At 39.9% G+C, this 11,828-nt stretch overlaps 2 protein-coding genes across 2 annotated transcripts in view; both read left to right on the top strand.

Annotated features, from left to right (window-relative positions):
* The first annotated feature begins 4,832 nt into the window (after window positions 1-4,832).
* On the top strand, window positions 4,833-7,621 carry LOC136762714 (protocadherin beta-15-like). Its single transcript, XM_066716275.1, has 2 exons — window positions 4,833-7,347; window positions 7,586-7,621. Exons 1-2 carry the CDS (start codon window positions 4,936-4,938, stop codon window positions 7,619-7,621), a joined length of 2,448 nt encoding a protein of 815 aa, XP_066572372.1. The 5' UTR covers window positions 4,833-4,935.
* Window positions 7,622-8,472: 851 nt separating this feature from the next.
* LOC136763037 (protocadherin gamma-C5) overlaps window positions 8,473-11,828 on the top strand; it is a 211,261-nt gene continuing 207,905 nt past the window's right edge. Inside the window, exon 1 of the mRNA XM_066716735.1 lies at window positions 8,473-10,986. Coding sequence (XP_066572832.1) covers window positions 8,569-10,986 — 2,418 coding nt within the window. The 5' untranslated portion in view covers window positions 8,473-8,568. The remainder of the gene's footprint in view (window positions 10,987-11,828) is intronic.

Here is an 11,828-nt window from a genome sequence, read left to right as displayed (position 1 = left end):
AATTGAAATATAAATTAAAACATTAGATTTGTATCCTGCCCATTACATAAATAAACTTAGATGGAAATAATAAAGTTTAAAACCGTCATAAAAAGCCACTCAGTTTCCACTGTAATGGATACTTATTTGTTTATTGTTTATTTGTTATTGTTTGATAATTATTTTTGTTCTTCTTTTTCTGAAAGCTAGAGCACTGTCCCCCATTTGCCAGCATGTCTGTGGACCACTCTGTCACCGGGCAAACAGTTTATTATGAGTAGTGCTTTTACAGGAAGGTAAACATGTTTCATGCACGTTAAATCAATACATATACATATACCGTGTGCTTGTAAAAATCAATAAAAACATGATTACTGTTCGAGATAACTTCTTTTAAACTTCAAGGGGATGTTTAATCTTGTTTATATGGGTTACCTATATATGCATTGTTATTCAAATCTATACACTGGTTGCAAATGTGACGTAATCGACAAATTATGCAAATTACCACCAACGAAGCTTCGATCTTTAGTTCAGTAATGTGTTTTACTTAATCAGATGGACTCATTTAAGTAGAGAAGGAAGGGGAAAATCAAACTTTAAATAATAACAATAATTGGTAACACGTTACAATAATGGGCATTAATTCCTCATGAATTTGGATAGTACAACACAGGATAGTACAACCCCCACCCCACCACACACACACACACATAATCAGCCCCAGGCATCCACAGTCCCGGATATATTAAACGGTATATTTTACTGATATTTCACCATGAAGATGTTGCAGTCCACCACCTGCTGCATAAACTCAAGTTATATTTTCTTAAAACGAGCACTAAACTTTCAAAACTAAGGTCCCGCCTCCTAAAGCCAAGTAACCAATCAGAGGAATCAGACACGTTCTGCCCCCGGAGCAGGTCTGACCTATGAGCAGAGTTGCTTTCGTAAACATCTCGTCACTGATTGGGTAATTGACTAATGAAAGCCAAACCCGGGAGGAAGTAATACAAGAAGCTGGTTACGTTACGCAGGCAGATCGGCAGTAGGAGCTTCATGGTGAAATATCAGTAAAATACAGCGTTTCATATATTTACATTTTGCGTAGAATTAATACTGGCACTGTTGGTAGGTGTACAGAAAACATGTAATGTTTTGAGACATCTTGATAAATACATGCGCAAACATTTATTTAAATCCTTGTATTATTGCTCGGTATTTGATTGTGATCTTATTAACAGTTACACTTTTGATTGTTTTCTTGTTTTACTCTGTTTATAATGTGTGTACAACGCTTTGAACGCCATCACAAAAGCGCTGAATAAATAAAGGTATTATTGCCATGGACCCCGTGTGTGACTCGATTCACAGGCACTGGGCACCGTTTGTAGTGGTACATCCGAAACAGCATGAAACCCCTATACCTACATATTTCAGTATACATTCTTGCCCCTAGACTAAGGACTTTGCTATAATTGTTTGATCATGTAGTGTTCATTGGGAAATACCATGCATAGTGTATGACTTTACTATAATGTCTGCTCATGCAGTGTTCATTAGGAAATAACATGAATAAGTCATGAGTTTAAAATAATTGGCTGTAAACATGAAGTGCATGTGATTAGCTTGTAAATAAGCATGATTCTTTACAAGAAAACGTAACTTGGCTTAACGCCGATTATTGCAAAAACAAATACATTTCAAAATTCAAAATTGTGATGAATCCATACATTTTTTTTGCTTTTATTCATATAGACAGTGATGATTTGTACACGTGATTAACACCATTTGATGCAAAGGAGTTACGCATTCATGAGGAACATACTGGAGAAAAAAATACCCTTAATAACCATGACTCATAATTAATTAATCCCCTCCCCTCCATACCTTACTCCCTCGCCAGGGGGTTGTGAAAAACATGAATTCACGATCAACTTAATTGATTAAAAATGAATTCCATATGAATAAGAGCCTTAAAATCATTTTGAATTCACATACTTGAATTACAAATTAATTTAATCTGAGTTCACAAGAATTACATCATGTATTCATGTGTTTTTCCTGTGATGGAATTCATGAGGAATTAATGCCCATTATTGTGAAGTGTTACCAAATAATTATACTACTACTAATAATAATAATAATGATAACAGTATTATTTGTAAAGTTAAAGTAACAAACAGTACTGATTCTAACCAAATAATCTGGGGATAGATCAAGAATAAAATATCCACCTAGTACTATGCTTCCATAGTAATGGAAAACAAAACAAAACATACATCTTCTAGTGCAATTAGAATATGCATGGTTTATTTATGTATCCATTTATTTATGTATTTGTCACTTTCTCATGTATAGGTTTTAGTGAAGCCAAAAAAAAAGAATGCTATAAAATGTATCTCAGTCTCATCGTCTCTGTGTCAAAAGCTATTGCTTCATGCACTTACTTTAGCCTCGCAGTCCATTACCAGCAATCAGCTTTCATTGCATGCTCAGCACATATATTCAGTATTGTTATTTTTATGTTAAATATACATGTTAATATGACACTTTATGTGGAATATGAGACAACAATGCTATTCTCCCTTAAACGTTGTTGTAACAATCCTGTGTGTGTTTGGTGAGGGGGTTGCTATCAGCATCTTCATCATCGTCATTACAATAATAATAATAATAATAATAATAATAATAATAATAATAATAATAAATAAATAAATATTGTGTGTATGTTATTGTTTATCGCAATTGAAAAAAAAAGGTTAATTCAAGCAATAATATGTCTAATATGATAAACCTCTGTAGTTCAGTATCTCATATTTGCACATTTTTTGCATATAATTGAGACATAATGCTATATCTATTTCTCGTTTATATGAATGATTTCGGTCTCAGTCGTACGGAAGAGAAACATGACGGATGAAGTGTGTCGCTGTCCACACCAAGTGCTGAACCAGAGCCAGTGACGGGACTCGGGTCTGCTTCCTTGTGGCGAGGCTCTGAAAAGGAAGCTGCGAGTGAAAAGGCACAGAGATAGAAACACGGCGAGCTCTGTTTGAAAGCGTACAGTTGGCCAAATTCACAGGCTGGTCTTAGATTTAAAGTGAACTGTTTAATAAAATGCAAATGTTTTAGAAAATGGTTGCTATTATCGAATCCATTGCATTGCTTATAGTAGACGGGTTTATGACGGGATTAGCTTTGTTTTGCTTTGCTTTACGCAGCAACAAGGTAAGTGTTAGTCTTTGCTGCAGTTTTAATATTAATATTTTTTATTACACATGTTTATTCTTAGTATTATTATCTTATTTTGAAATAAAAATGGATACAGCATTTGCGACACGATGTCCGTAGTGCCTGCAGTATGTTGTTATTCAAATTAGAAACGAGTCATATTTTGCAGTTATGTTACCAACATGGCAAACCCACGAAATATAGTGTGACTGAATTGAACACGAATCACTTCCCACTGTGTATCCGTGTAAAAAGGGGTGAATTCATTCTGAACTTTGAATATATGAAGTAGTGATCTGTTTCCTGTTCTCTGCAATTCATGTCTGATACTCTGTATGCCGCTGTCGAACAGAAACACTAGCCTGGTCGGCTTAGTGCTGCTCCTCTGTGGCGGAAGCACAGCACCCAGGCGATAGGGGTGTGTGTGTGTGTGTGTGTGTGTGTGTGTGTGTGTGTGTGTGTCTGTGTGTGTCTCTCTCTCTGTGTGTATGTCTCTGTGTGAGTGTGTGTGTGTGTGTGTCTGTGTGTGTGTGTGTGTGTGTGTGTGTGTGTGTCTCTCTCTCTGTGTGTATGTCTCTGTGTGAGTGTGTGTGTGTGTGTCTGTGTGTGTGTGTGAGTGTGTGTGTGTGTGTGTCTGTGTATGTCTCTGTGTGAGTGTGTGTGTGTGTGTGTGTGTGTGTCTCTGTGTGTGTGTCTCTCTCTGTGTGTATGTCTCTGTGTGAGTGTGTGTGTGTGTCTGTGTGTGTGTGTGTGTGTCTCTGTGTGTGTGTCTCTCTCTGTGTGTATGTCTCTGTGTGAGTGTGTGAGTGTGTGTGTGTCTCTGTGTGTGTGTGTGTGTGTGTGTGTCTCTCTCTCTCTGTGTGAGTGTGTGTGTGTGTGTGTGTCTCTGTGTGTGTGTGTGTGTGTCTCTCTCTCTGTGTGAGTGTGTGTGTGTGTGTGTGTGTGTCTCTCTGTGTGTGTGTGTGTGTGTGTGTGTGTGTCTCTGTGTGAGTGTGTGTGAGTGTGTGTGTGTGTGTTGCAGTATCGTATCAGTCACCACTCCCATGCTGTTCATGGTAAGAAGTGTCACTTCCGGAATAATGATGAAAATTTTAATTTACTTATTTCAGTATAAATTGGGTTAAATATTTTTCCTCATGTTTTCTGTTTTTCTTCCTTGCTTATTTGCTTATTTGCTTTCTTTCTTTTCAGGGTATAACTTGTATAAGCATAGGTTTAAGAAGTATCAGCTTTCTGTGTTATTAGTTTTATTTTAGCCTACATGTGTAGTAGTAGTAGTAAATACATATAATAATAATAATAATAATAATAATAATAATAATAATAATAATAATAATAATAATAATAACGCGAAGAAGAACATAAGTCGTGTGCATGGATGTTCTAATGAGTAGGCACTGCGTAAAGAAAATCGTGTAAAACAAGGTAGTTTAGCTGACTAGTAAATGTTAAATGACCGTGCGCTTCACCCTATTGCAGCTATATTCTGTGTCTCTGTGTGTCGCTATTCACCAACTAGAGACTAAAACACAGCTCCTTTTCTACAACAGCTGCGCATATCCATTGTGTGTCGGTGTTTCAACCGGATAACCACATAGCTGACATGATCTCAGGGTGAATCTTACTTGGAATTATCTAACGTAACTACAGACCTATACCAGATCAACCTGACTGATTGTATGGGTTTATTATTATTATCAGTCGCAAGGATTCACCGTCGCAATGGGGAACACATGCTACGCTACCGAGTGGCAGGTAATTTGTATTTATTTCTTCCTCGCTGTCTTGCACGTTTCGCTTGGTGATTTTCGATATTCGGTTCCGGAGGAAACAAAAAACAGATACATAATCGGGAGCCTCACGCATGATTTTAATTTGGATTTTAAACTATTGAGAGCTCGGAGAGCCCGGGTGGATTATCAAGGAAGCAGGCGCTATTGTGACATCCATCTGGACACGGGCGATTTTATTGTTCTTGAAAGAATGGACAGAGAAAAGCTGTGCGGACAAACGTCGCCTTGTCTCATACATTTTGAATTTATCCTCGAAAGCCCATTAGAGCTTCACAACATAGCGTTGGAAATTCAAGACATTAATGATAATGCTCCCAGTTTCCCGAAGGATGTGATCAAACTTGAAATAAGCGAGACTGCACCAAAAGGAAGTCGCTTTCAAATAGCCGGTGCTCGGGACCCGGACGTTGGGGTTAATTCAGTTAAAACCTACATTCTTAGGCCGAACAAGCATTTTGGGTTAGATATCCACACTAGTAATGAAAGGGGGAAATATGGCGAGATTGTTTTGAAAAGCACACTGGACCGAGAGAAGGAGAGAGAGCACTCCTTATTGCTGACGGCTGTTGATGGAGGTGACCCACCCAGATCTGGGACAGTGATAATTAATATTGTAGTTCTCGACTCCAATGATAATGCCCCCGTATTTCTCAATGCACTGTACAAAGTAAGCATCCTAGAAAATTCTCTACCGGGCACTTTTGTGGCCAAAGTTAGTGCAACAGATAAGGACGAAGGCGCGAATGGTGAAATAAACTACGATTTTAATCATGTCTCTGAAAGCACCAAGCAATTATTTGATATTGACAGCAAAAGTGGAGAAATCAAAGTTATTGGCAAAATTGATTTTGAAGAGTCGGCTTCTTACGAAATCGAGATCCAGGCCGAGGATGGCGGTGGTCAGGCGGGGCATTGTAGGGTGCTTGTTCAGATTACAGATGTAAATGACAACATCCCCGCCATTATTGTCAAATCTATATCGAATCCAATTCCAGAAAACTTACCCCCGGGGACGGAAATAGCTATTATTAATGTCATGGACCAAGATTCTGGCGAAAACAGTAAAGTCACATGCACCATGTCTCCCAATCTCCCGTTTAAACTACAGACGTCAATCAGGAACTATTTCACCTTGGTCACTGAGGCCGGTTTAGATCGGGAGGAATATTCTGAATACAATGTCACTGTTACAGCGACTGATGGAGGGTCACCATCTCTTTCTTCAAGCAAAATATTGCACTTGATAATTGCAGACATTAATGACAATCCACCAACATTTGATCAGCAATCGTACAGTGCATATGTGACTGAAAATAATGTTCCAGGATCGTCCATTTCTTCTGTTACTGCGAGAGATCCCGATTGGAAACAGAACGGCACGGTCACATACGCCCTATTACCCAGTGAGGTCAATGGCATCTCGGTAGCTTCCATTTTTTCAATAAATCGAGACAGTGGGGTGATACACGCAGTCAGATCATTCGACTATGAGCAGCTCAGGAGCTTCAAGGTACACGTTGTTGCCAAAGACAATGGATCTCCACAGCTCAGCAGCAACGTGACTGTGAGTGTCTTCATTACAGACCAGAATGACAATTCTCCCCAGATATTATACCCTGCTCAGTCAGGGAACTCCTTCATGACCGAGATGGTCCCCAAAGCTGCCCAGGCGGGGTCTCTGGTATCCAAAGTAATTGCTGTCGATGCTGACTCTGGACAAAACGCGTGGCTGTCTTATCAGATTGTGAAATCCACTGACCCGGGACTTTTCACTATCGGTGTCCACAGTGGAGAAATCAGGACACAGCGGGACGTTTCTCAGTCCGATATAATGAAACAGAATCTCATCGTGTTGGTGAAGGACAATGGACAGCGGTCCCATTCTTCCACCTGTACTGTGAATTTTGTGATATCCGATGACTATTCAGATTATACTTCAGAAATGAAAGATCACGCTGCTCGTTCAGAGAACATGTCCAACACCACGGCCTACTTGGTCATCGCCTTAGCTGTGGTTACTTTCCTGTTCTTGGTCTTTATTACTCTCATCCTGGTAGTCAAAGTGTGCCGCAGAGGAAAGCCCGGGCTGCTGTTTGACGGCGCAGTTGCCATTCCGAGCGCACACTTCCCACCCAACTATGCAGAGGTGGAGGGATCCGGAACTCTGCGCCATTCGTACATCTACGACACCTTCTTAACCACGGGCTCCAGGACCAGCGACTTCAAGTTCGTCTCATCCTATGACAGCACCATGCCCCGCGACTCCACCCTGAAGAAAGAGCAGAAGGTCTCGAATGAAGCGGGGAAAACGATAGGCCAAGAAGAGGATATGAGTTGTGAGGTAAGAGTGTGCAAATTGTATAATTATTACCTTAGGTTTTAATTAAATTAGCTGTGTAAGACACCAGTGTTCCTTTCAGAAATAATAATTACAAAAAACACTTAATAATGTATTCATTCATTTATCTATACATATGTTAATTGTTTTCTCATTTACGGTTTAATGTTAAAAGTGCGTCCGATGTAGGTATCCAGTCTCATGTGGGGGCGCTGTCCGTGGTGCTGACGTTTCGTTCCAGAAGTCGGCGGAAATGCAGAGCGATCGATCTTCATGATAATATTGAATCCTAATTCCATGCAGAAAACTATAGTAGTGAAAATTAATGTGAATTAGATAATTAAATGGCAGGTAAGGTCAAATAGTGTAATAGGCAACGAGTATCAATATATTTAATGCAGCTCCCTAGATTGTGCCAGATCTACCACAATCTGATTCAGAATTTGAATGAAAAAATCAAATTTTCGTATTTTGCATACTGTGTTTATCAATGTATGTGCATTCATGTATTGCAATATAAAGCTGTGCTAATATATATGATAGTATAAACACAGTTATGTTTTTCTTAGATCTAAACAATTAAACTTGTTGTGGAAATGGAAATCACGAGTATAGTAGTAAACTACACAGGTAACTATTTTTCTCTGTATATATTCATGATTGGACGATTGAGAAACCTTGCTGAATCATTATATAAATTGGCATTCAACAAAGTACCTATTTTTAAAAATAAAGTTATTTGTGTGTTTATTCCAGAGCTTATTTAAAATACTGGGCAGTAGTGTGGAGAAGTGGTTAGGGCTCTGGGCTCTGGAGTGGAGGATTGCTGTTGTTGTGTCCTTTAGCTAAGTTGCTCCAGTGAATGTATAAATGGGAAAACGTAAAAAATGGATAAGGGTGTCTGCTAAGAAATCAAGTAATAATAATAAATACACAGTTACATGATGTAAAGCCAGTGCACTTCTCGTTAACAACTCTGTATGTCGCTATTGACCAGCCGAGGGTTTCAGAGCTAGTCGGCCCTCCCATTGCTACTGCTTTCAAAGCACGAGTCTGGCGGCTGCACAGTTCGTGAACAATTCTTTGTCTGAGGCATTTCATGCATTTGTTTGCGTCTGATAACTGCGTGTAACCGAAGGGCAACAGCTGGCATATGAACATTAATCCAGCTACATCTTACGATATTGGATTTAAGAGGAATCACTGATTTGAAGACGATTGTCAATGGCTACGACAACAATGCGCTGCTCTATACAATGGCAAGTACGCTGTTTCCTCTTCTTTCTGTCGGTAATAGACCCGTGTCTTGGCGATGTCAGATACTCGTTTCCAGAGGAAATGAAACACGGGAGTGTAATTGGTAGTCTTACTCGTGATCTGGGGCTCGATGTGAGAACACTTTCTGCTAGAAGAGCCCGCTTAGATTTTCAGGGCAGTAGACGCTGTTGTGAGATTAATGTCAGTACGGGAGATCTGGTTGTCGCTGAAAGAATAGACCGAGATAAACTCTGTGGTCATATGACTTCTTGCGCTTTGAATTTCGATTTTTTTCTGGAAAATCCCTTGGAATTACATCGCATTACTGTCGACATTCAAGACATCAATGACAATGCACCATCATTTCCATCGAACATTATTAAATTGGAAATTAGTGAATCCGCAGATAAAGGAGCTCGTTTCCCAGTAGAAGGTGCCCTCGACTCTGACATAGGCCTCAATTCAGTGCAGAGCTATGCACTGGAGTCAAATGAATATTTCCGTTTGGCTGTTCATACCAGTGCTGAGCGGGGCAAATATGGGGAGTTAATACTGGAACGGGAGTTAGACAGAGAAAAGCAGCAAGAGGTGTCTTTAATTCTGACGGCTGTTGATGGGGGAGACCCACAGAGATCAGGCACTGCGGTTATACAAGTCACTGTGCTGGATGTTAATGATAATATTCCGATATTTGCTGAGACCGTCTATAAGGCCAGCGTTGCTGAATCAACTGCTATAGGATCAACAGTGGTTACTATTAGCGCGACTGATGAAGATGAAGGTGTATTTGGTGAGGTAACATATGAATTTCGATATTTTTCCGAAAAGGCAGCTGAGTTATTTTCTATTGATCATAAAACTGGGGAAGTTACAGTTACTGGGCCAATTGATTTTGAGGACACGTCACTCTTTGAATTCCGTATCCAAGCTAAAGATGGAGCTGGACAAACCGCATACTGTAAACTTATAATACAGATCACAGATTTAAACGACAATGCCCCTGTCATATACATCAAGTCTCTGAACACCCCTATCCCCGAAAACTCTAAGCCGGGAACAGAAGTGGCTATTATAAACTTGCAAGACAGAGATTCTGAAGTAAACGGGAAAGTTAGCTGCTCCATTCAGCAATTCTTACCGTTCAAATTAATGCCTTCGATCAAAAATTATTATTCATTAGTTACCATGAGTGAGCTGGACCGGGAACAGGAGTCTGAATACAATATAACAGTTACTGCCACTGACGGAGGTTTTCCACCATTATCGACAAACCAGACCATACACTTGACTATATCAGATATAAATGACAACCCCCCTGTGTTTGATCGACAGTCATACACTGCTTACGTGACGGAAAATAACTCCGCTGGATCGTCCATTTGCTCCGTGTCTGCCACAGACAGCGACTGGCAAGAGAACGGCAGTGTGTCGTATAATTTGTTGACGGGTGAGGTCAATGGGATTCCAGTGTCCTCGATTGTATCCATTAACCGAGACAGTGGGGTGATACACGCAGTCAGATCATTCGACTATGAGCAGTTCAGGGACTTTAAAATACAAGTTGTTGCCAAAGACAATGGATCTCCACAGCTCAGCAGCAACGTGACTGTGAGTGTCTTCATTACAGACCAGAATGACAATTCTCCCCAGATATTATACCCTGCTCAGTCAGGGAACTCCTTCATGACCGAGATGGTCCCCAAAGCTGCCCAGGCGGGGTCTCTGGTGTCCAAAGTAATTGCTGTCGATGCTGACTCTGGACAAAACGCGTGGCTGTCTTATCAGATTGTGAAATCCACTGACCCGGGACTTTTCACTATCGGTGTCCACAGTGGAGAAATCAGGACACAGCGGGACGTTTCTCAGTCCGATACAATGAAACAGAATCTCATCGTGTTGGTGAAGGACAATGGACAGCGGTCCCATTCTTCCACCTGTACTGTGAATTTTGTGATATCCGATGACTATTCAGATTATACTTCAGAAATGAAAGATCACGCTGCTCGTTCAGAGAACATGTCCAACACCACGGCCTACTTGGTCATCGCCTTAGCTGTGGTTACTTTCCTGTTCTTGGTCTTTATTACTCTCATCCTGGTAGTCAAAGTGTGCCGCAGAGGAAAGCCCGGGCTGCTGTTTGACGGCGCAGTTGCCATTCCGAGCGCACACTTCCCACCCAACTATGCAGAGGTGGAGGGATCCGGAACTCTGCGCCATTCGTACATCTACGACACCTTCTTAACCACGGGCTCCAGGACCAGCGACTTCAAGTTCGTCTCATCCTATGACAGCACCATGCCCCGCGACTCCACCCTGAAGAAAGAGCAGAAGGTCTCGAATGAAGCGGGGAAAACGATAGGCCAAGAAGAGGATATGAGTTGTGAGGTAAGAGTGTGCAAATTGTATAATTATTACCTTAGGTTTTAATTAAATTAGCTGTGTAAGACACCAGTGTTCCTTTTATAAATAATAATAATAATAATAATAATAATAATAATAATAATAAGAAGAAGAAGAAGAAGAAGAAGAAGAAGAAGAAGAAGAAACACTTAATAATGTATTTATCCATTTATCTATGCATATATTCGTTGTTGTAATTCCTGACGTAATTTTTTCCCCACTCATTTACGGTTTAATGTGCCTCCGATGTAAGTATTCAGTCTCATGTGGGGGCGCTGTCCGTGGTGCTGAAGTGTGTTTCCAGACGTCAGCGGAGTTGTAAAATATTCGATCACCATGATTATATTGAATCCCACATCTAATTCCAGGCAGAATAAACTGGTAGTGAAAATGAATGTGAATTAAATAATGAATTGGCAAGTAGAATAATAGGCAACGAGTATCAATATATTTAATGCAACTCCCTAGATTGTGCCAGATCTACCACAATCTGATTCATTTTCGTATTTTGCATACTGTGTTCATCAATGTATGTGCATTCATGTATTGCAATATAAAGCTGTGCTAATATATATGATAGTATAAACACAGTTATATTTTTCTTAGATCTAAACAAGTCAAATTGATGTTGAAGTGGAAATCACGGGTATGGTTGTAAACTACACAGGTAACAATTTTTCAATGTATATGTGTATGATTGGACGGTTTAGAAACCTTGCTGAATCATTAAATAAATTGGCATTAAACAACCTACCTATTTAAAAAAATATATTTTGACAAGATATTTGTTTTTATATTTAAAATACCTGGCAGTAGTGTGGAGTAGT

This window comes from Amia ocellicauda, chromosome 11 (assembly GCF_036373705.1).
Source record: "Amia ocellicauda isolate fAmiCal2 chromosome 11, fAmiCal2.hap1, whole genome shotgun sequence".
Classification (NCBI taxonomy): Eukaryota; Metazoa; Chordata; class Actinopteri; order Amiiformes; family Amiidae; genus Amia; species Amia ocellicauda.
The sequence above is the reverse complement of the archived record's forward strand: the minus strand, read 5'-3'. Positions and strand labels throughout refer to the sequence as shown.

Coding starts and splice junctions, on each gene's coding strand:
- LOC136762714 (XM_066716275.1), top strand. CDS start 4,936: ATGGGGAACACATGCTACGCTACCGAGTGGCAGGTAATTTGTATTTAT. Junction 7,348..7,585: donor AAGAGGATATGAGTTGTGAG/GTAAGAGTGTGC, acceptor GTTTCGTTCCAG/AAGTCGGCGGAAATGCAGAG.